Source organism: Corvus kubaryi, unplaced genomic scaffold, assembly GCF_017639235.1.
Source record: "Corvus kubaryi isolate FWS band 111438036 unplaced genomic scaffold, C.kubaryi_AGA036_p1.0 37334, whole genome shotgun sequence".
Lineage (NCBI taxonomy): Eukaryota > Metazoa > Chordata > Aves > Passeriformes > Corvidae > Corvus > Corvus kubaryi.
Genome location: NW_024581108.1, coordinates 18,030,675 through 18,058,258, shown reverse-complemented (window position 1 = coordinate 18,058,258; position 27,584 = coordinate 18,030,675). Strand labels below are relative to the sequence as shown.

Sequence of the window (27,584 nt, the reverse complement as noted above, 5' to 3'; positions counted from 1 at the left end):
CTGTGCCTCGATTTCCCTCAGCTCTAAAATGGGCCTGTAGGGCTTTGACTCACTATAGCTGGGTGATGCTGAAGGCTTAAATCAGAGAAACAACAAGATTTCCAGCACACTGCAGCACAAACACCGAGTTATTTGTCATTCCAGGTCCCAAGCCATGGCCAAGATGACCAAAGCAAAACCTTGCTGGCAAATAATTTGTTGAAATTTCAGACTTTTCCCCTGCAGTGAGGCCGCTACAGTGACTTGCAGCTTCTCTTTCCCCCAGGCCAGACCCAGGGACATGCAACCAGGGAGGTGCCACGGGAGCTTTGTCACAAAGGCACGTACCTTCTGAATAGCTGTGGGGGGCTAAACATGCTTTGGAGCACAGGGGAGCTTTGAGATAAGCACTGAGTGATTCCCCAGCCTCATCAGGGAGCCCAAAACGATTAAACCATTGAAATGTCTTAAATTTCATATAAATGTGAGAATAAGCACTTGGTAAAGTGTTATTTGCTCCTCAGGATGGAGCTGACAGCAAGACTACTGTCCGGAAGGCGCAGAGCCCTGCCCTCATCCCAGGGTCTGGTGTGTCATGTCCTATCACCCCAACACACCATGGCATGTGAGTGGATCCTTGAGACATCCCTGTCTTCGGAAAATCAGCCCAGAGTCCCTGGAGCTGTGCTGGGCAGAGCCCTGGGGTGATAACACGATCCAGAGTACAGTGGAGGACAAGGAACCTCAGGACCCAGCCCCAGGCGTGACAGGGGAGTGGACAGCAGTAGCAGAATGTCTCAGACCTTGAATTTCCCAGGGGTAGCAGCAGGACCGGCTTCTCCAGGACTTCTGATGTGCTGATAAAGCCTTCTGCTCCGAACACCAGGCTGCTTTTGCCTGGCTTTTGCAAAGAGACAAGCAACAGGCAGGCAGCAACCATGGCCAGCTCTGCACTCTTTCCCAGATAATGTGGAAGCAAGTCATGGGGAACCCAAAGTTCACTCTCACTTTTACTTATTTACTAGCCATTCTTTTTCCTCTGTAATATGATCAGATTATTTTACAGGGCCTAATTATGGGCCAGCCCCTGTTGTGACACTTCCTTGCTGGGTGCAGCAGGAAAGTCCCTGCCCCACAGAGTTCGCAAGCAAAAATTAGTGGGGTTGGAAATAGAGTTATCCCACACTGCAGCTGGGGACCTGGCCATGGAAAGGAATTTGCGAAAGAGCTGGGAACTGGCCTTCAATCTTGCACAGCTCAAGTCAGATCTGGCTTGTCTTCAGGATAAATGATATTATTGTAAATGCAGGGTAAAGAGTTGAGATGAAGGAGGGCAGTCCTCCAGTGTGTGTGTATTCCTGAGGGTGCTGCACATTCCTGAACATGGGTCCCATGTGGATAAAGTGTTATTTGCTCCTCAGGACGGAGAACCACACAGGGTCCCTGGAGGGGGAATCACCAGACCCAAAGGCCAGGGGCTCAGATGCTGCTGAGGGCTTACAGAGATTCTGTGACACACCACAAGAAGAGTGACAATGAAAACTGTGCCTCACAATTTTATAATTTCCTTCAGGAGCAGCTGAGGTTTCTCAGCTGTGAAGCCAAGTAACTTTTATTCTTCCTGTGGGGGGTGGTTTACCAGTCATCCAAACCTGACATGGGCTGGAAAACTACTTAACTCGGGACCTGCAACATTCTCTGTCCTGCAGCATCTGTGCAGCTTTTGTGAAGGGCAAGCCTTGCTGCCTGCTGCAGCTCTTTGGCTGTTTCTACCTCTTCTGGTATTGAAGAAATTTTGGAGATAGTCCTGAAGACTCAGTAAAATGAGGGCTGGGTTTGCTCTGTTTAATAGTGTCACCATTAAACAAGGTGTGGGAGGTGAGAGGCAGCACCCAGCACCGAGTCTGGTTCATTAATTGGATGTTTTCAAGTCACAGATATGTTTTTCTGGGTTGTTAGTGACACTTGCTGAAAAGAAAAGGGCAAGGAAGTGGGTGGGGGTCCCAGAGGGTGGGAAGGGATGTCAGAGCTGGGGCATTGCTGGACTCCCCCTGTGGGGAGGGGACTTGGGGGACACCACGCTCCCTAAGCACCACAGATTCACTGGGGAAGAGTTTTACCCATCTGGGTGTCATTTTTCCCTCCTGGGCCGATGCAAATATTTTGTGCCTGAGCTCCCTTCCACACCCTGCCTAAGGGGACTGTCAGGTTCAAGTCACCGTGCCCCAAATTCCCCAAAAGCTTCCACGGAAGAAGGCAGAGAGGCACCTCCCGCCCCTTCCCAGCAGAATTTGAATAACCAGGTGAGAGCCTCCCTCGTTAAGGTGTTTGATAATTGACCAGGCGCTCATTCCTGCAGGAGGGCGCCGTGCCCAAGTGCAGCGTGCGGCTCTTCCTCCGCGCCCCGGGAGTCCCAGCCCTGCTGCCACCATGCCTGCCCGCTGCCTGCTCCTCCTGGGACTGCTCCTCCAGCTGGAACCTGCCTTCTGCCAGGAAGGTAAGTGCTGGCAGCTGCCTGACATCCCAGGGAGATCGAGGCAGGAAGGTGCGCCGAGCCCCGGGCAGGTGGAAGCTGCTGGTGGGGGACAAGGGACAACTGTGGAAAAGCCTCTTGGGCTAAAGCTCCTGCCTAAGCTTTAGTTCTGGCTTCACATCGGGATGAGTGGGTGTCCTGTGGGTTGAGAGGTTTTGCCAGAGCCAGAACATAGAAACTTTCTACCTGTTTTGCTGAAGGCTGAAACTGCCACCTGAGGTTTATCTGAGCTGCTTGCACAGAGATAAACTGCTCTGATTTACCCCTGGCAGGACTGTGCACTCAGATGAGTAATCTGTTTTCTTAAGGCTTTTTTTTTTCTTTCTTTTTTGTCATTCTTATCCTTGAGCAAGTGTTGTTCTGGGTTGCTCTCTGAGCTCTCAGATCCTCCTGTTAATCTATAATTTTGACCATTGCTGAGGAGAGGAAGCAAATATTTTCCTCAGCAAATTGCCCTCCTCTTCCCAAAGACTTAACAGAGAAACTTCCTATGGCTAGGGTATTATTTTTAGGAAATTCACTGAAGGGCTTCTCTAATGCTAGAAATAACGAGGAGTAATTAAAACTCATCTGGTGCTGCCAAAGTCCCGGAAAATTCCCTCCCCCTTTCTCCTCCTGATGCCCCAGCCCTGACCGCTCTTCCTGTGTTTGTTTACCATCTTGCTGAGGATTTAACAGTCTGGGGTGTCCATTGTCAGCAAGGTTAAAAGTTTTGCTGTTGCTTGGAAAGAGTAAAAAAAAAAAAGAAGAAATACTTTAATGAAGATTCAAAGCCTGGCACAACTTCCTTAGAGAGTGGAAAAGACAGGCCAGTCAAAGCTGTCCAAACACTCAGGGAAGAGGTGTTAAAAAGCAGGTCTGTGTCTTCAAATCAGCTGTTGAGTATGGCAATGGAATTGCAACAAGTGCACAGGCTTATTTTGGCACCGGCGCTTCCCTCGGTCTGGTTGGTAGCTGCAGATGTGTGGAGACACATCTGCCAGGGCTGCAGATTCCACATGGCAAGGAGATCTTGTTTGTGAGGGAAAGCCCCATCATTACCATGGGGCGAAACAGAGAGGAGGTGGCAGAGCCTGAGGCGCAGGCTGACCCAGGAGGGGCATCCCCAGTGAAGCATTTTTCCAGGAACACAGTCCTGTTTCCACAGGTGAGGCTCATCCTGTCAGCCATCCCTCCTGGCAGGGCAGCAAGGTGTGCTCGGTGGGACTCCAGCCAGGCAGTGCCCCTGAGGGCTGGGACCCAAATATTTACTCCCTGGATAGATCCTATCGAGCTCTTGCTTCTGCCTGATCCCCACTCCTCCTTTCTTTGCCCATGCAAGTTTCCCAGTGGGTGTTTCAGCCCAATGCAGAGGCATTTGCCATTCCCCTAGTGCTCTTATCTGCCCTTGCAGCCAGGCTCTACATGATCTCTCAAAACCAGAACCTCTTGATTTTGGTTTGGAGTTTTCCCTTTTGGCTTTGGATGCTCTGGAATCTGGTGGAAACAGCCACAAGAGTGAGAATTCACTTGCAAAAACATCCAGTGCCTCCTGAGCATGGTTGCTCCAAGGAGGTTTCCTACCACTTTTCTTCCCCCCCCCCCCCTTTCCTGGAAGATCACGAGATGCGAATCTGGCAGTTTAAGTCTTTGCTGACTTCATTCCCCACTCGGCCTTGAACTCCCTTAACCCCAGCAGAAACCTCAAGAAGGTCTGGACTTGACCACCCCCCTCTAGGCTTAGGCTGGAAACCCTGGGTCTGGCAGGAAAAAGAAACTACAACTAATAAATAAATAAATGTGGCCAGCAGCCAAGGGAGGATGCAAAGTGAGCCAAAATTCAGCCAGGAGGCAATAGGTGTGTTTGGGGCTGCACTCACAGGGGGGGTGGGCAGCAGGGCACGAGCACCCTTGCCCACCAGTAGGGCAGGAGGGGACCAACACCTGCTCTTGCCCACTGTCACCACCCCCGGGTCCATCACTGCCTGCTACCACGGCCAGCAGCCTGCTGATACGGTGGTATTTCAGTCGAAACACGCTGATACAAGAGGGAATTTCCATCTGAATTCCTCCTGCTTGAGTTTCTGCCCCGGGACCTCGCAGTAAACACGGCAAATGCCTCTGTGGGGGAGAGGGGGCTGAGAGATGCTACTCAGGGCTGTTCTCACAGCCCCTTGCCCGGGAATACTACTGCTTTCTAGACTGGCGCTGCTGGTGAGTCAGCTGGCCAAGCTGATTTCCCTTCCAAGAGGAAAAAAGAGCTTGTTTTGGGGGTTGAGCTTTTGTTGTTGTTGTTTTATTATTTTTTGAATAAAAGTCTCTTACAGTAAAGACTCAAGGAACTGGGAGTGTTACCACAGGACAAGTCCCCCTCCCCAAAATCAAAGGGAGGAGGGGAGAGCTGTCAGCAGCAGAGCCAGTGTGAAGCTGGCAGCGGGTTCGGAGTTTGCATGTGTGGAGCGCGCAGCCTACTCTTACTACTGCTAGTAAAGATAATTTCTGTTTACAGCAGAGGTTTGTCTCCTGTGAGACAGAGGAAGTGTTGAGTGTAAAGTTGCTGAGGGAGATTGCTCGTCCTGGGGCAGCTCAGCCCAGCAGGTGTCCCTGGCTGGGTCTGGGTCTGAGTGTCCTGAGGCTGATGCTGGGCTGGCAGGAGTCACCCTCCACCTGCCACACCTGCCCATGCAGAGGGACCACGTTGTGTGCAAGGGCTGGTGTTTTCATCAGCAGATGAGGAAAAGCTGGGTCTGAGTAAACAGTAATTAAATCTCAAAGGGCTGTGGCTGTATGGACAAGGTGTCCTTTGGTGCTCATGTGGCAGCACGTAAGGATGCATTTGACTATGTCTGAATGGTTCATCGTCCAAAATCCAGTGGGAGGCAAGGAACAGCCATCCCAGCAAGGGCTGGGACAAAGTTTCCTCTTGTCATCGCCTTGCCCTTGCATTCTTTCCACATCCAGGAATGTGTCTCACAGCCTTCCCACCCATGGCCAGATTCCTGCTTAGGTCTGGATAGGGAAAAATGAACTTGTGAGTCCATTCCATCCCTGGGGGAAATGGGGATATCCCAGTCAGCTCCCAGTGCCCCATCACCATCCCAGTGCTGCTTGGGCACCCTGCCAGCCCTGCCTGGCCTTTGTGCTGAGGTTATCTCTCTGAATGCACCAAGGTTATTCCTCTGAATGCATCAGCCTTCAGCTTCTTTCATAAATCATTAGCTGCACTGGAAACTTGTTGAATGGTGCATTTTACCAAAATCCACAATAACAACTTTTTGCTGTCAGAGTGGCAACCAAATTTTACACTCTCCCTGTTATGGAGTCCTTATTTTACTAGTCAGTATTTGGAAAACATCCTGGGAATGCTGTCTGTGGCATCTGGGGATGGAGAATAAGCAGTTTGTTGAAACCCCTCTGCCTTCTTTCCTTTGGCAAACATCTCCTTCCCTCCCTACCTCCATGTCCCCCAGCCCTTTTTTTTTCCCCCCATCACAGAGTCACCAACCCCTCAAGGTGCATGTAGGTGTATTTGTATGTATATGTCAGGGTACATGGGGCCACAAAGCTGCAAGGCACAACATTCCATATGCAAACACCAGCAAAACCACTGTTACTTGCACTTGATTTCATTGCTGTGAAAACCTGCCTGAACTGACAGCAACACATTCTGCTCAGCTCTGCAGGACCAAGCTCTCATCTGGACCTTACTGGAGGTGGACGGGAGAAACTTGGCAGACAAACCTGAGGATGAATTTCTAATGTGTGTTCTTCTTTCCCTGCAGCCCGGGGCAGCCTCCAGCCGTGGTCACAGGGTGTCATCGCAGTGGCTGTATTTCTAGTCCTGGTGGCCATTGCTTTTGTGGTCAACAGGTTCTGGTGTAAGGATAAAGTGTAAGTGTGGGAGGTCGCTTTGGGTTGGGCTTAACTGCCTTGGCACGTGTCACTTCCAGCAGCCTCTGTGCTCGTGCCAGGGCTGGGAACACTGTGCTTGCTGTGCCGGGAGGTGGGCGGGGAGAGCAAAGACTCCCTGTCCTCTTCTCCCTGTCCTCTTCTCCCTGTCCTGGTCTCTGATCCCTGTTACTGATTGCCAGGTGTGAGCTTACACTGTGCAAATGCTGCCATGAGAAAGCGCTGTGCTGGGAATGGGAAAGCCACAGCATTGTGGCTGGATTACATGGGCACTTGTTCAGGGGGCTGGCCCAGCCTGGTTTTCTATGGCTTTGGGGGTGCAGTTCCCATGAGCCATATATCCATGGGATAATAAGCCCAAACCAGCTTTGCTTGCAAAGCAAATGGAGCCAAGTCATGAGAACACACTGAGAGGATCTGGGAGAAGAGGGAGGTAGCCAAGCCGTGGCAGTGCTCTCCACCTGGAGCCCACGGCACAGGCAGATGTGGTGTCTTTATTCATCCAAAAAAGGCTCTGTGAGATGGGTCTCCTCTTGCCTGATGCCAGCCAAGCAGAGTCACAGGCTGCTGCTCCTGCTCAGCCAAGCAAGGCCAACTGGCTAAGTTGCAGTAACCTGATAATGAATCTGAGCCCTAAGGCAGCAGGGGACAAAGACCAAAAGCACCCCATACCTGTTTACCGGTTCCTCTGCACTTGTGTGGTCACTGTGGGCTTTGCACCCTAAGGTGCTGGAGTCTTCTTGTATCTGTACATTCCTGCAGCCTCTCCAGGCAGAGGAATTGGGGAGTTCAGGTATACTCTGATGCTCAGCAGGTCAGCTTTAGCCCCAAATGTGTTAAAAACAGGTCCCTTTGGGATGCATTCCAGGCCAATGCATAATACAATGTGCATATATATATATATTTATATGGTCTCATTTGCCACTGTAGTCTTTGTTTCCCAAAGAGGAACCTTTGTCTTCAAACTGAAGGAACCCCCAGCCCACGGAGTGGAAGGCAGGGATGGTGTTTCCCACTGCTGCCCGTGCCTGGTTGCCTTTTCCCAGCCTGGAGGCAGAGGATGCTGAGGAGGGCTTGAGGAGGGATGGTGCCTTGTTTTAATTAATCTGGCCTTCCTTCAGAAGAGTGGGAGTGAGGCTCGGCAGCCTGGAGCCCTGCCAGCTCTGCACTGTCACTGTGACAGCAGCTATCAGCTCGAGCCTGTTTATGCCAGGCTGTTCCTTGCAGAAGCCTCTGAAATTGCCCTTGGGCAAGTGCTGGAGGAGGCAGGGACATGCATGCAGGGTGGACCTGCACCCACCCTCTGCAGCTCAATGGCCCTGGTGCTGCTCAGGCCACAGGCTTGCTCCAGAGCTGAGCTTTTGGAGCCTGGCTGATGTTGAACACCCCATCCCTGCCCAGTGGTTCCTTCTGCAAGCAATCCAGACTCGCTTTTGAGAGAGAGCAGCTCGGCTGTGCTCCCATGGACGTGCACAAGGACAGCCCTCCTGCGCCAGGGCTGCAGCACCAGCAGAGCCTTGACTGCTCTCTCTGTGTCCATCGGGATCCGCAGGGGACTATTTTGCAACAGATTACATAGAAGTAGACTGGAAAAACCAGTTAGTGGGAGAAAACAATCCCACGTGTTGACAATGAGTCCTGCTGACTGCCAGCACGGTGCTGGGAGTCACAGCTATGGAGACAGGGGCTGGCACTTGACACAGCCTCTGCAAACCTGCAGTGAGGGTGTTTCTCCTTGTCCTTGTCCTGCCGGGAAGGGGGCTGAGCAGGGTGTCTGAGGACAGAATCACATTCAGGTCCCTTATTGTGTCTCTAGTGTCATCACCACTAAGAGGCCGCTCCCCTGCAGGCTCCTTTGTTGCTCTATCTCAGCTCCTCTCTTCTCTCCCTCCAGGGAAAATGTCGAGAATGTGGTGAGTGTGGAGGACAAGCCAGATGCTGTCACATCCAATGGCTATGAAGGGAGATATGTATCAGCTGCAGCTGACTTCAGGTGAAGGACCTGCTCAGACCTCTTCCCCATGGCTCCCAGGCTCTGTTCTGGCCCTCTTGGGGACAGCTCAGACACGCAGAGCTCTTGCCCACTCAGGGTCTTACACGTCCCATGCACCTGCTTTTGAGGCTTTTAACCTTTCCAGGAGCTAAGCAGAAGGCAGTGAGGGAGTATCCCCTTCTCCCTCATCTCTCCCCATCCCTGCAGCTGAGCCCCACAATCCATCCACCACCTCACAACCTGCTATGCCACATTTTTCTTATGCTATATCACACCTTTCTCAACAGAGGAAATCACCAAAAGTGACCTTGGGTCACCACGTAGATGGTGACAGTCAAAACAGCCCTCACTAAAAATCAGAGTAATTCCCACCCCACACTTGGCTTCCCTCCTGTCAGGGTGACCCCTGTGGTCCCCATCTCACCCCTCACTCAGTGCACAGCTGGCACCAGCAAGGTCAGGACCTCAGTGGTGGCTTTGGGCACGCTGGTCTTGCTGGGACTGAGCTCAGCACTGCGCTTGTCCCTCTTGATGCAGGTCCAAAGAGAACCAGCATGCCTACGAGAACACGGTGGAGCCCGAGGAGAAGGTGATCACCACGGCCATGTAGCAGCACCCACCAGCCGCCCTCCTCTTCCTCTCGATTCGCTTCCCGCTATTGCGATGGGCAGTTTCACAGAGACCCTCTGCACTGGCACCTCCCGTGAGTGATGGGGCCCCGACCTCTCCACAGCACCACCACGTCCTCATCTTTTCCTTTCCCACCCATGGGACATGCTCTTCTGCCCCGGGGCTGGTGTCCACACGGGCATCGACCCCCAGGAGAGGTCTGGAAGTGCCGCCGTTCCTGCCTGGTGGTCACCCCACCTGGTTGGTGAGGTTGATGTCCCAAGTCCCAGGAGGGTGTTGACCTGTTCAAGACACAGAGGGGATCCCACTGGGTACCAGGGACCTCCCCACGCCCCCAGCTGCCCTCCAGGGAGCTGCTGATGGAAAACCTGCTCTTTTCTCCCCAGTTCACCCTCCTTTTTATGACCTACACCGTGCATTTTAATGTCAGAACAAACCTCCCCCTCTGTACATACCTTCCCGGTGAGCAATAAAGAGAATTGTTGCCTATGACAGCAAAGAGAGTCGTTCTGCTAATCAGCCAAAGGACTTTCTGGCATCTCACAGCTCTCCCAGCCTTCAGGCAGTTGGGAGAATGAAGGATATCAGGGAATGCTCAGCATTTGGACCGCCCCAGAGCCTCAAAGGGATGTATAGGGAGGTGAGAGCATCATTCCCCTCCATGTGCCAGGTGGGGTTACTGAGCCACAGAAACAATCCAGCACTTCCCAGCGCTGCTTAATGGGTGAAAGGCAGCACTCCCTGAATCCCACTGACCACAACGTGCAGCCCTACAGCCAACTGGGGGCCATTTCCAGGGCTGGAGGCTGGGAATGGCAGTCACTTCTCAATGCTGCCCGGAAGTGGCCGGGGGCTACTCCGGGCAGTGCTGGCTGTCCTGGGACAGCTGGCCCTAGTGCAACCTGCTCCTGCCAGGCTGTTCATTAACCAAGGTCTGTCTTTTGCTGTGGTGGGGACAGCGCCAGGGTCACCACGGGATCAATGAGTGTTTCTAAGCTGTGGCATCTGCAGATTGAAGTGAGAGACCTCTGATGCCCTGATCATTCCCGGAACATGAGTTAACTTCTGTGGCACGCAGGGTCCTCTTCCTGACCAGTGAGGAAAAGATTAAGGGACTCTGCAGTCAAGGGCAGCCCACCTGGAGCAGCGCTGGGATGGGAGGTTTATAAGAGGGGCATTTTTGGCAGGTTTTCCCTGGTTTTAAGGGGAGCAGGGTGTTTTTAGGGTTCTGCTGTGCACTTCCCACAGGTGAAGCTGCTGATGTCCCTAGCAGGTGGTGACCCAAAAAGTCAGGCAGAAGCCTTCCAGTAATAGACCCACCTCGAAAGGCATTTTCCCTAGAGCCTGAGGTAGGATAGTATTTCAAAAATGCCCTCAAAGACTTGGCATTGAGAAATCACAGCTGCCATTGAGAAATTGCATGGGAGTAGAAGAAAACAGGCAGAAGGGTTAGAGGGGTCAAGCCCTGGCTGTGGAGTCAGGATGGCTGCATCCCCAGCATCACAGCAGAGCTGTTTCCATCTACCACCCTCCCCTGGGCAGCTGGAGGCTGAGCCAGCCCCAGGCTGGGTCCTGGACCACTGCACCCTGATGGAGGCTGCTCCCCGACTTCCCTCTGGCAGGTGCCAAACGTCACATGGGTTTGGAAAAACAAGCTCCCCAAGGTTCAGCAGTACTGCTGCACTCAGCAAGGTTTAAGTGTTAGTCATTGCCTGTTCCTGCTGTGTCAGCACCTGGGCTGGGGGTGTGGCAAGAAGAAGGGAACCCATTAATTTTTTACCTCTCAGTTGCAAAAGAAGTTAGCAAAGACACCCTTATAATGAGTAACAACAGGAGTTTATTCCCTGCCCTGTGCGCAGGGTGAATGTGTGACAGATGTCCGAGCTGTTCACCCTGCAATGCCTTCATTTGGGTTTGGAGTGGAGCTGTGCTGAGGGCTCAGTGGGTCTCAGCGTCCCTTTCCCCACGGAGCCCTGCCATGGCTGTGAGTCTGAGCAAGGACAAGGATGAGGCTTTACTGCTGGGCTTGCCCAGGAGCTTCCGTGCTTGGTCTTATCACCACCAGTGCCCCTTTTGAGTTCACTTCCCTGGGGAAAACACCTTACGCAGGCGCCAGTGCTATGTCCCAGCAGGATCTCACCTCTGCACTGTCCAGGGTGCTGTCCTGCCTCAGTTTCCCCTGCCTGTGAAGCACAAGCCGAGGCTGACTGAAGCTGCCTTCCCACGAGCTGCGCAGCTGCTCGCAGACTCTTCTCGGTGTGATCCTAAAAAGAACAAAAGGGAGCGAGTATAAATGAAATTTATTGTTGGAAAATCTTAATTAGATTTTAAGCCCCAAAGGGAGAAAAGTGAGGTATTATCTGACACAGCTAATGAGTGTTAAGGGTCCATTGTTATATTTCTTGTTTACCTTTCTGTACTGGCTGATACGGCCCAGATCCTCGCCTGTACTGCCATAATTAGGATATCTCATCTCTTGCTGATAGGGTCGGGATGCTCTTTAAAGCACAATGCTTTAATGTCTCATCCCTCCCTGGCAGGATGAGCGTGATTGGGAAGACAACTTCTGGCGTGCCACTGCTCGTGCCTTCCACACCGCCCCTGTGAGCTGGGGAATGTCCTCCAGAGTCAGGGCTCTACCTGAGAGCCTCCAGGTGAGGGGCACCTCCCACAGCCTTGTTGACCTCTCTGAAGGCCCCTAAGCCACCTTGCCTGGGGGCTAAATCGTCCCCAACGCCTCTCTCCACACAGCACAGGGGGACGAAGCTGTCCTTCACAAGCTTCCCCATGCCCACCAGTGAAGGGGAAGGACACCATGGGGGCTCCATCCTACCTCCCCACTCCATAATGCCATTATCTCTGAAGCTTTGGGCTTCAGGAAGATGTCCAGGGTTGGGCTCTGCTGCAGAAAGGATAGTTTTCTTTTGAGCAGAAGATATTCAGGGTGGGGTTTTTTGCATTTCCACCTTGTTACAAGGTGTATCACAGCTTTTCTTTGTGACCTAGGAGGGTGCAACCCATCTTTGGACCCCCATATAATGGGGTATCTTGTTGAAAGCCACCTTTACTCTGATGTTCCCCCGATCTCTCCTGAGGCTCTTTAGCTATGAGGGTTTGGGGTGTTTCTGTTACCAGCTGTAACTACAACCCTGGAGCAGTTTGGGCAGGTGGACACTTACCATATAAATTATCCAAGGTAGTTTAATTAAAGACTTGCTGTATTCAGGTAAACTGCTGCTGGAAGCAGCACCAGCTCTATCCCTGCACCTGAGCAGTGTAGCCTGGGGTTTGTATCCTGGCACTGGGCACCTTGACACCCAAGAGGTGTGATTTGGACCTCCAGAGGAAAAAAGGGAGCCTGTCCCACCATTGTGGCCCTTTGGGTGGGGAAGAAGCCCAGCCCCCCAGGTAGAAGCCAGGAGCACCGCTTGGAGGGGTGGCTGTGTGTGGGCAAGGGGGCTGCAAAGTTTTGGGTCTCGATTCAAGCCACTGAAAGCCAGGAGTAAAATACCATCCATTGTTGGTTTATACACCCGTAGTAGCCAAACAAACATCCCCGGAGCCTGTCCTTATCACTTTATTACACCTGCTAGAGTGAATAGATTAAAGAGGATGGGGGAGGAGGGAGAAAGCTGAAGAATCCAGCAGAAAAACTGGGTTTTGGGATTGTTAATTATTCTCTGGGGTCTCTAATCTTTAACTGGCAAACAGCATCACTAACTGTCTTAAAGCCCCTCCTGGAACATCCTGATAATAAGCCATCTGCATGAAGGCACCCCGTTATCTGCCCTCCTCCAGCCGCTTGTGACATGGCTGGAGTGGGAGATAATGAATGTGTGGTGTGTAATAACGACACGTCATTCATGATTATCGGCCTGATACCCAACCTTTTAGCTCCATTGTTTGTGCTTCAAAAAGAAAAAAAAAATAAATAAAAGGAAAAAAAAGAGAAAATAAAAAGGAGTGGGGAAAGAAGAAAAAGGGGAATTTTTGGTGCTGTGGATTGTCCCGGGGTCCCCAAAGTGTCTCCCTGCCAAAGGGGCTGGCTCTCGTAGCATCTCCCAGAGGGTTTGTTGGTACTCGGGAAGGACTCGCCCGTGGATTGGTGGCTGCTGTAGCCATGGTGATGGAGGAGCGAGCTGAGACAGCACAGAAATGTCACTGCCTGGCAGGGAGACATTTGGGGCAAATGTGTGGGTGATTAGATCTGTGTCGCTGGCTGCTGCCCGGCTCCTCGCGCAGCTCCTTTGCTGCCCTCCCAGCCGTTTGGTGGTGGCTTGGCAGAGGAGGTTATCTTGTACAGGCTGCTGTCCAGAAACTGCCACTGTTTGAAGGTGGGGGGATGTTTGTGCTGCTCAGTTTGACCTGGCTGAGCTGAAAACTGGAAGAATTTTCTGCTGGTTGCTGCTGCATTGGGGCTCCACGCTGCATCGGTGCCGCGAGATCTTTCCTCAAAAGCTTTGGCCCTTCAAACTGCAAACCTGGTTTAAGCGTGATTCTTAACAGGAAGAGATTTTAGTGTTTGGCTCATGGTACCTCAATTACTGTCAGAGCTGCCTGGAATAACAATCCATTTTTTGCATCAGAAATGGCAGCAGCTTCTCCTCTCTTTCCCAAGCAGATTTCCAAGAGCAGTTTCCCTGGAGAAAGTCTCCACTGGAAGTGATTGAGGTTTGGCCATTCATAACAATCTAGCAATCAGAAGGACTCTTGGAAACCAAATGTTGGTCATGGCAGTGAATAGGGTGATGGCCCCAAAACACAGGGCACCATACAGGCCATGGGGTGGGCAGCAGCTGGGGGTCCTATCCCTCCCATTCCCAAACCAGAAGATGCTGTGGTCACACCTTTAAGTGGCACCTGGTTTCCTTCGCAGCCCACCACCAAGGAGACTGGGATGAGTCTTTGTGGCCAAGCGCACCTAAAGCTCGTTTCTTGGACCACCTGCTGGAGAGTAGATGAGCAGAGCTTCAAGGTGGTTTGTCTGTTCCCACATGAGTGGCTGAAGTGTCTGACAAATAGGATTTTTCGGTAATGAAAAGGTGTTACCAAACTACTGCCCTCTGAAGGCCTCACTGTGCTGGAGCTGGGGAGGAGGACAGCAGGAGTCTGACCTTTCAGACCTGAGCTCAACAGCAGTGCCAGGGTGGTGGCACTGGCATCTACACGATCTACATCCAGTCTCCTTCTGTGGGTGGGAAGGGGAGGGCTGGGAGAAGAGGAACTTGGTCTCCAGCTGCCTTGCAAAATAAACACAAGCTGCACCTTGCTGGTTAATCTCAGCATCCCTGTCCCTTTTGGTATCCAGACAGCCAAAACAAAGGTCTGGATCCAGCCTGAGGAGAGTTTTGTTTCTCCAACTGAGGATACAGCAGGCAGCAGAGGTGGGGAGCAGGAGGGCTGCAGGGGTTCAGTCAGATGGGGAGATGGTCAGATTGGCTGTCCTGATCTGGCCATCAGCAGAGAGCTGCCCAGAGAGACAGACAGACAGACATGGTTTGGATATGTTGGTGCCTGCAGTGATTCTGGTGATGCCATTGCTGTGGGTGAAAGCTGCACAGTCTGTCACTGTGGCATGGCACATATGCAGGCCGTCATGCCTTAGTTTCCCCTGATGCCCGCTGGGTGCCCAGGCCCTCGCAGTGACAAACTTCCCCCGGGCTGTGGGTAATGCCATCGACACGCCAAGGACTGTGACAGAGCAGTGGCTGCTCAGCTGAGGGTGGGCACAGGGATGTCCCCAGGGATAGGGTACATCAGCTGCCTGCCAAGCCCAGGGGGTTTTACCAGGGACCAAGGAGGGCTTTTTCTGGGTCTCCCACTGCCACCTAGTGATCCATTTCACACTCCGGACTTGCAGCTCATCCAGATGGTCCACCTTGACTGGTGCTGGGGAAAGGCTCCCTGTGCCCCCACAACAAGCCCAGTCCCAGGGCCAGTGCTCACCTGCACCCCTTGGGCAGGCCGTTCATGAACTGAGCTGTCGACTCTCAGCCTCTGCAGGACAGGGTTGGAGGCAGACTCATGTTTCCTCCAGTTTTATTTTGCAAGCTGATGTTGTTCTTACCACCAGCACTCTTGTGTGTGCAGTGTGTATTTCTGTTTTGCTTTGTTTGACCACATATCATTTCAGTTGTTTCCTTACCATGGGAACTCCTGGAGTCAAAGGTGAGGTGATGGATGGGTGGGATGTGTGGAAACAGGCTCCTCAGGCTCAACAGGGTGCGTGCAAACAGTGCTTATGGCTTGACAAAACACTGACAGGGCTGCACCCTCGGGCACAGCCTTGCCTCTGGCCTGCTGCACCCCCAGATGCAAAGGAAGCCAAAGCCATGCTTGGAGATCATCCCCACAAGGCTTTATTCTCATTTCAGAGAGGAGAACAAGGCTGATCACATGCTGTTTCCAGTGTGCCAAGTGCTTCCTCCAGGTTAGCTGGTGACAGGTTTCTGCGCTGGCTCCTGACTACCCTCAGCCCAAGGAAGTTCAGAGCTGGGGCAGAAAACAACCGCAGGCATTCATCTCCATAATGGTGGGCACAGTGCCAGCCCCAGAGCAGGAATCTTTTGGAGGGTGGTGCGTGGGGATGCAGTGAAGCTGCCGGGAGGAGCCCTCCTGCCCTGGCACACCCAGGCTGGAGGCAGGGCAGGGACTGTGCTGGGGCAGCGCCCAGGCTTTAGGCGTCTGTGCAAACCATGCCGGGCATTGTTCACTGCCAAGCCCAGGCGGGGAACTGACAATGGGACAAATCCACAGATGGGTGACAGAAGTCCTGTCAGGGAGTGTATGAGGGCAGGTTGGAGGTGAGGAGATGAGCAGGACATGGAGGATGCCCGTGGAGGTGAAGGATGAGCCACAGCCATGCTGTGGAACACCCTTAGCAGTGCTGCTCCCCCTGCAAGGAGGGGACCTGCACCTGCTGGGTTTGGTGTTTGCAAAGAGCCCCTCTGGACAGCAGCAGGACAAGGGTTAATATGGGAGAGGTCCAATGTGGCCACTGTGGGTCTGTTTGGCACTCCCCTCTTAAATCTCTGGGTGGAGGGTCTCCCCTGGGAGAGCTCTTGCCCCCCTGCCATGGTACCCCACAGGATCAGAAAATCTTCTTCAAATGCAGGTGTATCCCGTTGCTGGACCTGAGGATGATCTGTGGTACCATTATGGGAAGCTTGGATGGGTCTGGGCGGAGCTCGAAGTGGAGCAGGGTCAAGGCCAGCGCCACCTTCATCTCATTCATGGCAAACTGCTGCCCGATGCAGTTCCTGGGGAGGGGGTGACAAATGCTCCGATTGCTGCCTTCGTCCCTGACCACCCCCAAGCTGGACTCACCCCATGTGTGAGCTGGGGGACTTCCAGCTGCTGCGAGGATGACACCACAGCTTATCTAGTAAGCCCCTGATGAACTCTATTCTGTGGTGGGGTATTGCTATTTTTCTTATTAATAGGCATTGGAAAAAGATACAAGATTGAGAGAACTGGGGCTTATTTCACTAAGAAGCGCAGCCAGGATCCAGACACCTCTAAAAGGTTATTTCTGGCTCTGTGTGGTGATCCTCTTGCAAGTTACTGAGACCTCAGTATCCTGCATCTGTCTATCAATACAGCATTGGAACCACAGAGAGGTGGGCCCAGCTTGGCTTGGAGGTGCACTCGGATTCACCCCTAAACAAGGGAGCTGTGTTCCCACTGCAGGCAAGAGAAAATGTAAACATCTCCACAAAGCCACACAAAAAATGTGTGAAATCCTACTGTGACCACAGAGCTTGGGGTGTGGGAAGTGCTCTGGAGCTGACAGAGCATGGGAATCCCATTACAGGAGATGCTGTAATAGGAAATCCTGTTACAGAAAGCCTCCTTGAGTTGGCCAGGCCAACTTTGCTTGTGGAGACTGAGGGAGGATTAGCTGCAGGGGCTTGACTCTGAGCTAGGTCTCACATGCAAGGCAGCCTGATGGGAAGGAGAGGGCTGAAGGATCTCCCACCTGGATCCAGCAGAGAAAGGCAGGAAAGCATGGGAGTGCCTCTGTGTTGAGTTCTCTGGAGAAAACCTCAGGGGATCATAAACCTGTGGGGGAAACAAAGACCATTTGTTCGGTGTTTGATCTGATCTGAGTAGCACCAAGGTCTTCCCTGGTCCCCAAGTTAGGGCTGGACATGGCCTCTGCTCTTCCTGGGAGAGCTGCAGATGACAGTCATCTCTCTACAAAGCCACCGAGTGGATCTTCCCCTTGGAGATATCCAGGTCACCCACCACAATGCCCAAGATGCCTGCAGGTGTTTCCTTATCCATGGCAGTAATGACCAAGTCAGGATCCCTCTGTTCCAGAGATGCCTGATCCTTGTTCTCCAGACAGAGAGACAGCTGTGCACCCTGCCTCAAACTTTCCAGTTATTTCTTGAAGCCTCTAAAATATCATCTTCAAATCACTCCCCGGCCTGAAGGGCTTGGGGACTTCTCAAACCATTCTAAGTGGGCAGCTGAAAGCAGTCTGGATATCTCTGTGTCACCATGCACAAAGAGACTATTGAACACCCATTCCCAGCACTTTCTCATATTCAAAGCCTTTGGGGTGTTTGGTAACTCAACTGAACTTTGCATTTGGATGTGGACTGTTGGAATGACAAGGGAAAAAAAAACATAGCAGGGAGGCACAGGCTGCCTGGTCCAAGGGGAATGGATGTCTGGGCTCAGAGATCATCTTCCCTTTCCTGTTATAAAGGTGAAATACCTCGGGGTCCTCCCAGACATCCCGGTTCCTGTGAATAGCAAATATGTTCAGTCCAATCTGGCATCCTGTGAAAGAAAAGGGAGAAAAAGCTGATGACACCTCAGAGTGAAGATGCAGGAGAGGTGTTTTTGGGATTCTCTCCCTCCCTGAGCTCTGCAGCGGCTGTTGCAGGAGATCTGGCAGGGATCTCCTGGAAACCTCACATGGAAAAAAGAATGGCCTTAGAGCTAGGCCCCTTTCTCTCATCAGTGTATCACTTTGATTTGGCCGGGAACAACACTCCACAAGTCCCCTCTGAGCTCTGTGAACACCCCACCACCCTGGAGCATGTCATTGGACTCTGTCTGGCCACCCTTTACAGGCTCGCTGTGGTGGCAAAGCCATGGTAGCTCCATACAGCCCTTGGGAGAAAGAAGGGAGTCTGGAAGACCCTTCAGCCTCTCCACACACAGCAAGGAAGCCCCGCTTATCACGGACAGCCGCAAGAAGGATGAACAAACTCAACAGACCTGCTGGCAAGCTGCGTCCATCAGGAAATGTGACGGGTTTGGAGAGCTGTCGGGACACACCAGGAACTGGTGGGAACAGGCGCAAGCTCTCCTTGATGCACATCGTGGTGTAGGTCATCTTCCCAAGGTCCTCCCTGAAAGCAGACTTGCTGAGGGTGCACTCAATCCCTTTGTCTATGTCACTGATGAAGATAATAAACAGTACTGGCCCCAGTATGGACCCCTGAGGGATACCACCTGTCACTGATCTGGACATTGAGACATTGACCCCTGCCTGCTGGATGCCACCTTCCAAACAATTCCTCAACCTCTGAACAGTCCACCCATATCTCTCCAATTTAGAGAGAAGGATGTTGTAGGAGACCATGTCAAAAGCCTTAAAGGGTAAGAAAAAGAGTTCAAGATAATGGAATAAGCACTCCTAGCTCACCACTCAATGGTATCTCGATCTCCCAGGATTCCCTGGATCTCCTCCCTGCACCGTTGCTGGTGCTCAGGGTGCAATGACATGCAGTAGAAGAGCCAGGAGATCCCACTGGCCGTGGTATCATGACCCTCAAACATGAAAGTGTCCACCTCAGCACGCAGGTCCTCATCGGACAATCCAACTCCATTTGCATCCTGATGAAGAGGAGAGCATATAATGCCTAATCACACAGGCCTTTTATTTTTATACCCAAAGGGTTTGAAGGATTTGGTGTCTCTTGTGCTTCCTTTCTTGTGCTGTTGCACCCTCGGTGCCACACGGTTCTGTTCTTTGGCATTTGGTACAATAATTTAAAACATTCACCTTGCTACAAAGCAGAATGTCCAGAAAATCCAGGTGTCTCTTCTTCTGGATCTTTTCAAGTTCCCTCTCGTTGGAGAGCAACATCTTTCTTTCTTGTATTACCTGATCTGCACAGAAGAGAGATCAGTTCGGTGCATCCTGCCTCTTCAGAGTACCCTCATGTACCTGACCGCTCGGTCATCAGCTTGGGCTCTTGTTTAATATGTAACCCTCTGGCCAACGCATACTGCAACCTTGCTCTGAGCCACTCCAGAGACAAGTGGGGGAGAGGTTCAGCTGGGGGACAGGACTGGGGAGAAAGGGGCAGGAATACCTGTGTGGGTATGGGCCAGCTTGCAGGCATCCTGAAACTCACGGCCTTTGCGAGTCAGGTTGTAGAAGACATCCTTGAAAGAAAAAGTCTGGATTCTTTTGTTCAGGAGGCAGCTCAGGTCATAAACAGCTCTAATGTAATAGTGGGAGTTGCTGTAAGGAGGCCGAGGTTAAAGCTGGTGTTAGCAAAATGAGTGGTGAAACAGGAGCACTTGCTTTGCCAGGGTTTAGAAATTCAGGCACTGACCTCTGAGTCTGACAGTTGGAATTAAAGCTGAAGGCACATTTCATGATGCTGTCTAGTGTCATCAAGCTGACATCTTGGAAGAGCTCCACTGACTTCCTCTCCTTGATACGCTTGTCCCATTTATCCTAGAGGGAGAGACAGGGGTAAGGAGAGACAGACTACCATCTGTGGTCAGGTCAAGTTTTCCCATCCCTCTTCCCAGATCCACAGTGCTAATTGCTTTCTTTTCTGGAAGCAGAGGCCGTAGTTCATGATATATTCCATTAATCTAATCTAACTCTTCTATGCATTTCTTTTTCCAGGTGTATCATGTCAAGGTATGAAAGGATATTCTTGCAGTGGTTTATTTTATTGGCAAAAAAAGAAAGAATAAGTGGAGAGTCCAAAGGGACACTGAAGGTGAAGGGAGAAATTTCAGAACTTCCAAACTACTCCAAAAGTTCAGTGAAACTCTAGAAATTAGCTAAGTACGGTCTCTTTCTCTCACTCATTCACAGATCTGATTATTTTCACTGTTTCACAGCTGAAATGTAAAAGTAGCAGGAGTGGGGATTCTTACCAGCATCACTTTGACAGAGTCTGACATCAGGGTCACATAAGATTTCAGAACATCGTAATGAAAAGCTGGGGTGAGCATCTTCCGGTGCTGGAACCATTTGCTTCCTTCCAAGATCAGCAGCCCCTTCCCTGAAGGCACAAACAGCAAAGGGACAATCAGCTCCTTCAGGCTCTGATCATAGCTCTGACATCCTTACTCTTCTTCTGACTTACCAATCCAGGGAATTAGGAATCTGTAGGGTAGACTAGCCTTGGGATCTGTAAAACAGAGCAGGTATCAGAAATATATGAATAATGAATTCAACACAACAAAAGAGGAAATTCAGGATAAATTTGCAACGGATTTCACCCTCTAAATCACAAGATGGGATTACTCTCATTTCAAGACATAAAATATTGTACCACCAGAGGTAGCGTTTAAAAGCGGTCATCTACAATTATGATGGCAGTGGACTTGAAAAAACAGAGAAAGAACAAAAAAATGTGTGTGGAAAAGAAACAGCCACGGCAAATTTTAAAACTGAGAACAATGGATGGGAGTTACTGGGGATGGCCCCGTATTTAACACTCACATGCTCCACAGAAGGGAGCAGAGGAGAAAGCTTAAGATGCTTTCTGAGAGCCATTGCCATGCCAGCTCACCCTTTTTACTGGGTTTACTGGGAAGCACAAATATTGCAGTGGTAGAATCCATAGAAGACAATAAGACAAATGACCCTCAAACTGGGAACTGACAGGAAACTGGAAGGAACAGTGCCCAGGAACCTGGTCGCTGTTTTGCACAAGAATACAAACTGCTCCATAAAACCTGGGGCAGGCTGGCAGTTCATGAAGAGGAGCAAAAGAATTGCAATAGCTGTGAAGGAAGCTGGCAGAGGGGATGATTCCAGGTAAGTTTCCCAGTATTTTCTTGGTAGGAAAGCATCAAAGACTTCTCAAAACCAAATGTAGAGACTTACCTGTTCGGCCAAGTATGCTTTTGGCATATTCAGGATGATGGACAACTAGAGAAGGCAAGACTGGTCCAAACCATCTGGGAAAGGCATAGGGATATTCTTCTCCCCATGACACTATCTGATGTAAAAAATTTTCAGAATGTATCTGCAATGAGAATTAATCAGGGATTAATAAAGGCAAAAAAAGAGGGACATGGAAGGGAGAGCAGAGGTTAAACTTGCACTCTCATGGAAAGCACATGCAAGACATTCTCTCTTGGGAAATGAAGGAAGAGTGGGCGGACTCGCCACACAGGGGCTTTTGTGCTGCAGGTGGAGGACAGGATGAGCATTGCAAGGGGACCGTGCACAAGAGGAAAAGCTGCCTGAGCCACCAAATCCCTGCAGCACAAGACAGCTCCACGGAGCGTCCCTTGCTGGGCTGGCTGCAGCTGAGCCACCTTAGGACGGCCCAGGCTCGGAGCAGCTCCGTGTTGCACTTGGGAGTCTACAGCTGGCATGGGCAATGCCAGGATGCCTGGTGGACAGGCCAGGCAGACCAAGGCTGTCACACCCCTGTTCCTAATTTCAGCAGTGCAAGGTGGGCATGCAGGGTGAAAGCAAAACATCTTCACCATAGAATGATGGAAATGGCTGCATTAAAATTCCCTGCTTTTGTGGCCGTCTTCTTCAGTGGCTATAGGGCAAGGCACTCCTACTGGTAGAAGGTTTCATGTAACAAAGAGACGTTTTATGGTTGCTCATACTCAAAGAACTTCATGGAAGACCCATAACTCTATGTTTGAGGGCATGATTGAAAAGAGCATGACTCTTTTTTGCCAAATGATGTACACCTCATATCCAGCACCCTTTCCTCTTGCCCTGCAGAAGTCTTGGCACTTCTTCTGCAGAGGTCCTCTCCTGAAGGAAGACACAGGAGCAGGGGACACACACACCCCATGCAGTCCTTCTCATCCTGACTGATGCCTTGCACAGTTGGGATAAACCCACCCTGGCTGAGCCCAGCTCACTCCTTACCAGGTGATTGTGGCCATAGAGCCAGTGTTTTGGGGGGCCAGGGAATGCCTCCAGAGCTTTGGTGAGTTTCTTCCTCTCCCGGTAGAACTGGAGCACCTTCAGCAGCACAAAGATTACACCAAGCAGCACAGACAGCTGCAGGACGACAGCAGAAGGTCTGGCTATGTTGTCCAGCAGAGATGCCATGCTGGTCCGGGACACTGCCTTCTCCTGCCTGTTTCTCACCTGCTGCTCTCACACCTGAGCCAGGTGGGGAGCTCAGTGCAGGTAAAAATCCTCTCCCTCCTCCTCTGCAGGAGCGGAGTCTGGCGAAATGGAGCTGACAGCAATTTATAGCTGCTGGAACATCATGGCAAACACTGCGTCAGCTCAGCCAGCAGCCTGTGCTCCCACTCGCCCTTTGACCTGCTTTCTGCAGCCTGCCCCTGCAACCTGGATAACAGATAGCCTCTGAATCTTTCCTGCTTTCTCTGAAGTCCCAGCAGCACTGTCACACACTCACAGTCCTCCATGCCCAGGTGGACAAAGACAGAGGAGGAAGGAGGTGAGATGTAGGCAGGCTGGGGCTCTAGTTGAGCTTTGTGCTGTCCTCAGACAGTTCAGGTATAGAAGCCATCCATCTGCCCGCATGAGGTGAGGAACACAAAGGCCACCTCTTCCCAATGAGTGAGCTGCATGGATTCAGCCACCTTCATCTGTAAAAGCAGCGCTCTGGGTGACTGCAGCATCACCCAGCACTGCTGGGCTGTAATCGAGAGAATGGACATAACTCCAGCAGCTCACAAGGGATGTGGCCCTGCTCCCCGAGGGCTCCTGCCACAGAGAAGGCAGGAGACAAAACTGCAGTCCAGAGGAATTACCATGGCCAGTAGATGAGACAAGGAGAGGAAATGCTGCAGAGCAGTGAAGTGAGCGGCATCAAGGTGGAGAGCACATGATGGGGAGGTGTGATGGAAGGTCATGTTCCCTCTACCGTGCTGGTGAGCCCTCCTTCCTCTGTCCACATGGCATCTCACCTTCTCCAAAAAAGGCTCTGTATCACTGCATTTACCTCTCTATTGAAGTGATTGGTTAGGGCCCAGGTAGGACCCTCCTAGGAATCCCTGTGCAGCTCCTGCTGGTTACCTGGACCCACATCCCATAAGCCCAGAAACCTGGAATGGCAATGTGGAGCTGGTGGAGAATTGGGACTGGAAGCATATGTGTGTGGGTGACTTCCAGGCATATTGTGAAAAGGAGGATCCCCAGATGGGCTGAAGTAATGTCCCATTTGTGTCTTGGGATATTATGAGGATAAATGGGTTATCATTTGTGGAGGCTGATAGTCTGATAGGATACAACATAGGGGCTGCTGAACTTTGTGAGTGCTTCTCTTCAATGTAACACATCTCTGAGATACAGGACTTCTGATGTTTGGGCACTTTCCTTTAGTTTTTAGTCTAAAATATGCCATGTCCCACTTTTTCTGCCTGTAGAGTCATTTTGTTGATAAAACGTACTGTTTATCTGATGTTCAATGTCACTGCCTTGGAAAACATCCCTGGTAGGCACTACACTGAGCAGCATTACCTTTTCACACACTTGGCCATCTTCATGAAAATTAGTGTTTCTTGTTATACTGAGCCAGCTGGATCTGTGTGAAAGTTCAGGGGAGAGTTAAAGGTTGATCTTTAAGAGGCAGAAAGCTGCAATCTGCCGGGTTAGGCATTTCTTAGGGAGGGCTTTGGTGGTAGCCAGAGCATGAGGGACCCAGTTTGCCATGACAAACTCTCACGTGAAGACCTGCAGCAAATTCCTAAATCTAATGATGTTGTGTAGTTGGGTCTCTCGCAAGGTCTGCACAAGGAAAACAGGGAGGTCTGATGTTTGAGCCTTTGTTCATTGCCAATGGAGCTGTCTGGAATTTCCTGTGGCACCTATCCCATTGCCAGACTGACCAATCTGGATTTGGCTGGCACCTTTCAGTAATGATGTAAAAAATAAGTCATAAATACCCCCAAACCCACAAGTGGAGGGGACAGGCCAGTGGATGGATTTTCTGGTGCAGCCACAGATGAAACTTTTATAACAACCCAGAAATTCTCAGTGGTGACAAAGTCCCTGGACAGTTGGTTTGACCGTGAACAAGGTCAATTTTTACCAAACTGGCTCCCTTATAGTTATAAAATAACCAATAACAACTGTTGAGCACGAAGCCAAAGCATATGGGTTGTCGTGAAGGTCAAGTGAGATGTCAAGTGCTGAGCTGATACGGAGGGAACATAAGGGACAGAGTGGCTAAACCCACATTTATGGGGATTTGGAGCAAGAATCTGAGCTTGGGTGATAGCAAAACTGGGTGCTTAACCCAGCCTCCAGCCTCTGCATTCTATATTTCACTGGTGGAGGGGAGAGAAAAGCCTTTCTCCTGTATTTCAGAGGTTTCACAGCAAGAGGGGCCATGAACACTCACAGCCTGGGGAAGATAACTCAGAGGGTTTTGCAGGGAAAGAAATCATGAAAGTTCAAAAGGAAAAGTGAAGTTGCTGCAGAGCTGCAAGCGGAGAAAAGTGAAAAGGGACAGTACTGGTTTGATCATTGTAAGGGCCTGGGACAAGGCCAGAACGATCTGTTAGCACCAGAAGAATCTACAGCTCTGGAGGAATCCAGAAGAAGATCCCAGCATGAAAAAGCAGGTACAAGGGTCTTCTGATAGCCACAGCAGTCTGGGGGGGCTGGCAGAGGGAGCAGAAGCTTGGCTTGACCTTCTGGACATTTGAGACTGGTGAAACTGCAGTTGGGTGTTAAAGGACACTTGGAAGGTTGTCAAACATTTGCAGAGAGCCTCTGGAGGGTTGGCTCAATGCTGCAGATGTTCACGTGATGGCAATGGGGCCACAACAGGTCAGGCCACCAACATAAAACAACCCACTTACACTGAAAAATTTCCATCCCATACCCCAACCATGGACACAGCAGGCTGTGAAATTTGGGAATTTTTTTTCTTTCTGGGTCTTGTGAATTTCTCTGCTTACTTTAGACACCTAAGCAGAAGAAGGAGAGGCTCTTCCTCACTGATTTAACTCACACTGTTGGAATTCATTGCAGAAGAACTGGTTTACTGAGCAGGTGAAATTTAGGTGGCAATTGGGTACTTTGCCCCAGAGCGTGATCTTGCAGCAGCTGCTTTCCCTGGTTGTGCCTGTGTTTATTCAGATAGGAGGAAGAGTCCAGGCCCATCTGTCCCTGTGTGTTCCTGCAGCACTCAGTGATGACAGATGAAATGTAACAGTAATGCCAAAAAAAATAATAACATTTCAAGCTTCCAAACACATGATAGATGAGAAAATCATGGCAAGAGCCCAGCAAGTGCTGCAGAGTAATGCAAGCTGCCTGGATCCCATCTGACCACACGTCTCGAGGATGAATGTATATCTGGAAGCATTTAATACAGCTGTCTTACAAATATGTTGCAATATTTACTTAATTTACAGGCTGCTTCCAGTGTAAAATCCCAGCGGAGTTTAGATGAAAATTGCTGGTGCCATCTGACAGTGAATTTTCCTGGAGAGCAGCGTGGGTCCTGTGCAGGGACAGCATTCCCGGTGCTGCAAGCCAGCTGCTCTCCCTGCTGGTCCTGCTGCTTCCAACATGCCTGGAAGCATCTGAAAAAGTGCCACCACTGAACTGAGATGGACAGACACCCTTCACGTGACAGGGATGTGGCTGCACAGTGCTGGTGACAGTCTGTGGGGAAAGGAGTAATTGTGAGGGAGTAGGTGGCATCTTTGCCCTGCTGCTGCTGAAAAACCAAGGTGCAATGAGAGAAATCCAGGCTGGTTTTAACTGAAACAAAGACTTAACCCTTGCTGCACCTCACACAGCCCCTCCCGTGAGTTCTTGTTAAAATAATTATCTGAAGGTCTGAATCCTTCAGACAGTCCAAGGTCAGCCCATCATCTTTGCAATTACCCTTTCTGCAGAAAGTAGGGAAGGATTAAAGAATGAGGTAAGCTCTCTGCAGCTGGTCCTTGACTGTCCTTAATGCTGTGAGCAGTACATCCCACGTGACCAGGTCTTTTTATTATTACCTTGTCTCTAATACCCAGGAGGGGAAAGGCAACTGGGGGGAATTGCTCTCAGGAATCACATTCTGGAAAGATCTGGCTCACCCTGGCCCTGGGGCACAGTAGCTCCTGTTGCAGCCTCAGGCCCACTCTCCAGTTCAGAAGCAGAGCAGACATGGAAGATCTGTGATGTGAGACGGTGCAGGATGTGGGATGATGCAGGATGCAGGACATAGGATGTGGGATGAGAGATGCAAGATGTGGGATGATGCAGGATGCAGGATATGGGATGTGGGATGCAGGATGTGGGATGCAGGCTGGCCAGCCTGGCATGGAGAGCTGGCCTGGCATGAGGTGCTGGCCCATGTGGCTCAGGGAAGTTGGGAGCTGGGCTGCCATGTGTGGGGTTATTTGGAAGAGTGTCTCCAGTTCCTAGCCTCAGGGGGTGACAGCACCAAGGAGAGATTTGTGAACAGGTCTTGTGCTGGGTTTGGGTGGCTACAAGGGGAACCAGGCTCTGCTCCCTTCTCATGCAAAGAAGCCACAAGCACAACACAGAGAGGATGGTGAGAATGCTGCAGAGCATCTTCCCTTTTCCTCTTCACATTTGAAGAGGCAGATTTTTAGTGAATCCTAGAAGTCACAAGGGGGACAATGGCTGAACAGGATGAAGACAGGAGCAGTCAGGCTTTTCCATCCCAGGGCCTGGAACATTCGTGTGTTTCCAGCTGGGAAAGCAGCAGTGCAGCTTTTCCTGTACCCCCAATTCAGTCCACTCACAGAAACCAAGCCAGAGGTAACCTGCCCCAGCCTTACACCACATCCATTACCTCCTTTGGGCTTCTGGAGTACCCAGTAAAACCAGTCACCAACTTCTAAAATGTCTGCAGATTCCCCAGATAACCTATGTCAGGGCTTTAGAAATCTTAGGGAGTGCTTGATGTTACGTAATCTGTATCTACCCAAATGCAATTTAGCAGCTGCCATTTATTTAGATGAGGACTGTTATGTCAAGCTCCCCTAGTTTTATCCCCTTTAACCTACTCTCCTTCAGTGGGTACACCATGATCTCAGCCTTTGCTCTTGCTCATTAGGTGCTCGTGCTTTAATCTTTCACATTGGAATGCCAAGGTCCATCCACTCCTCTTTAGATGGCATTTTTTTCAAATCTTGTCTTTAAAAGAAAATTGCATCCAATACAGAGATATATGTAATTTATTCTGGTAATTTCAGTTATTTTGATTAAAAATTTTCTCATTTTGCACTTTAGAGTATGCAAGCTTGGAGTAGATGCCGTTGCTTTTATACTTAAATCTCCAAACAGGGTTGAAGGACACTGTCTCATTTCATTTGCTGAAAGAGAAGCAAGTGAAAAATTTTTGAGAAATATTTGTGTTTATG

The 27,584-nt window shown here is 50.8% G+C and overlaps 2 protein-coding genes across 2 annotated transcripts; one reads left to right on the top strand and one right to left on the bottom strand.

Moving 5' to 3' along the window:
• Positions 1-2,236: 2,236 nt before the first annotated feature.
• Positions 2,237-9,522, top strand: PDZK1IP1 (PDZK1 interacting protein 1). The gene is made up of 4 exons (XM_042030633.1): positions 2,237-2,476; positions 6,274-6,382; positions 8,295-8,393; positions 8,931-9,522. Exons 1-4 carry the CDS (start codon positions 2,410-2,412, stop codon positions 9,001-9,003), a joined length of 348 nt encoding a protein of 115 aa, XP_041886567.1. The 5' UTR covers positions 2,237-2,409; the 3' UTR covers positions 9,004-9,522.
• Positions 9,523-15,359: 5,837 nt separating this feature from the next.
• On the bottom strand, positions 15,360-22,452 carry LOC121665829 (cytochrome P450 4B1-like). Its single transcript, XM_042030632.1, has 12 exons — positions 22,138-22,452; positions 21,124-21,265; positions 20,378-20,422; positions 20,166-20,293; positions 19,607-19,731; positions 19,361-19,512; positions 19,048-19,154; positions 18,688-18,878; positions 18,258-18,391; positions 17,749-17,813; positions 17,002-17,084; positions 15,360-16,282 (listed from the first exon to the last, which is right to left on the bottom strand). Exons 1-12 carry the CDS (start codon positions 22,321-22,323, stop codon positions 16,114-16,116), a joined length of 1,527 nt encoding a protein of 508 aa, XP_041886566.1. The 5' UTR covers positions 22,324-22,452; the 3' UTR covers positions 15,360-16,113.
• Between the last annotated feature and the right edge of the window lie 5,132 nt (positions 22,453-27,584).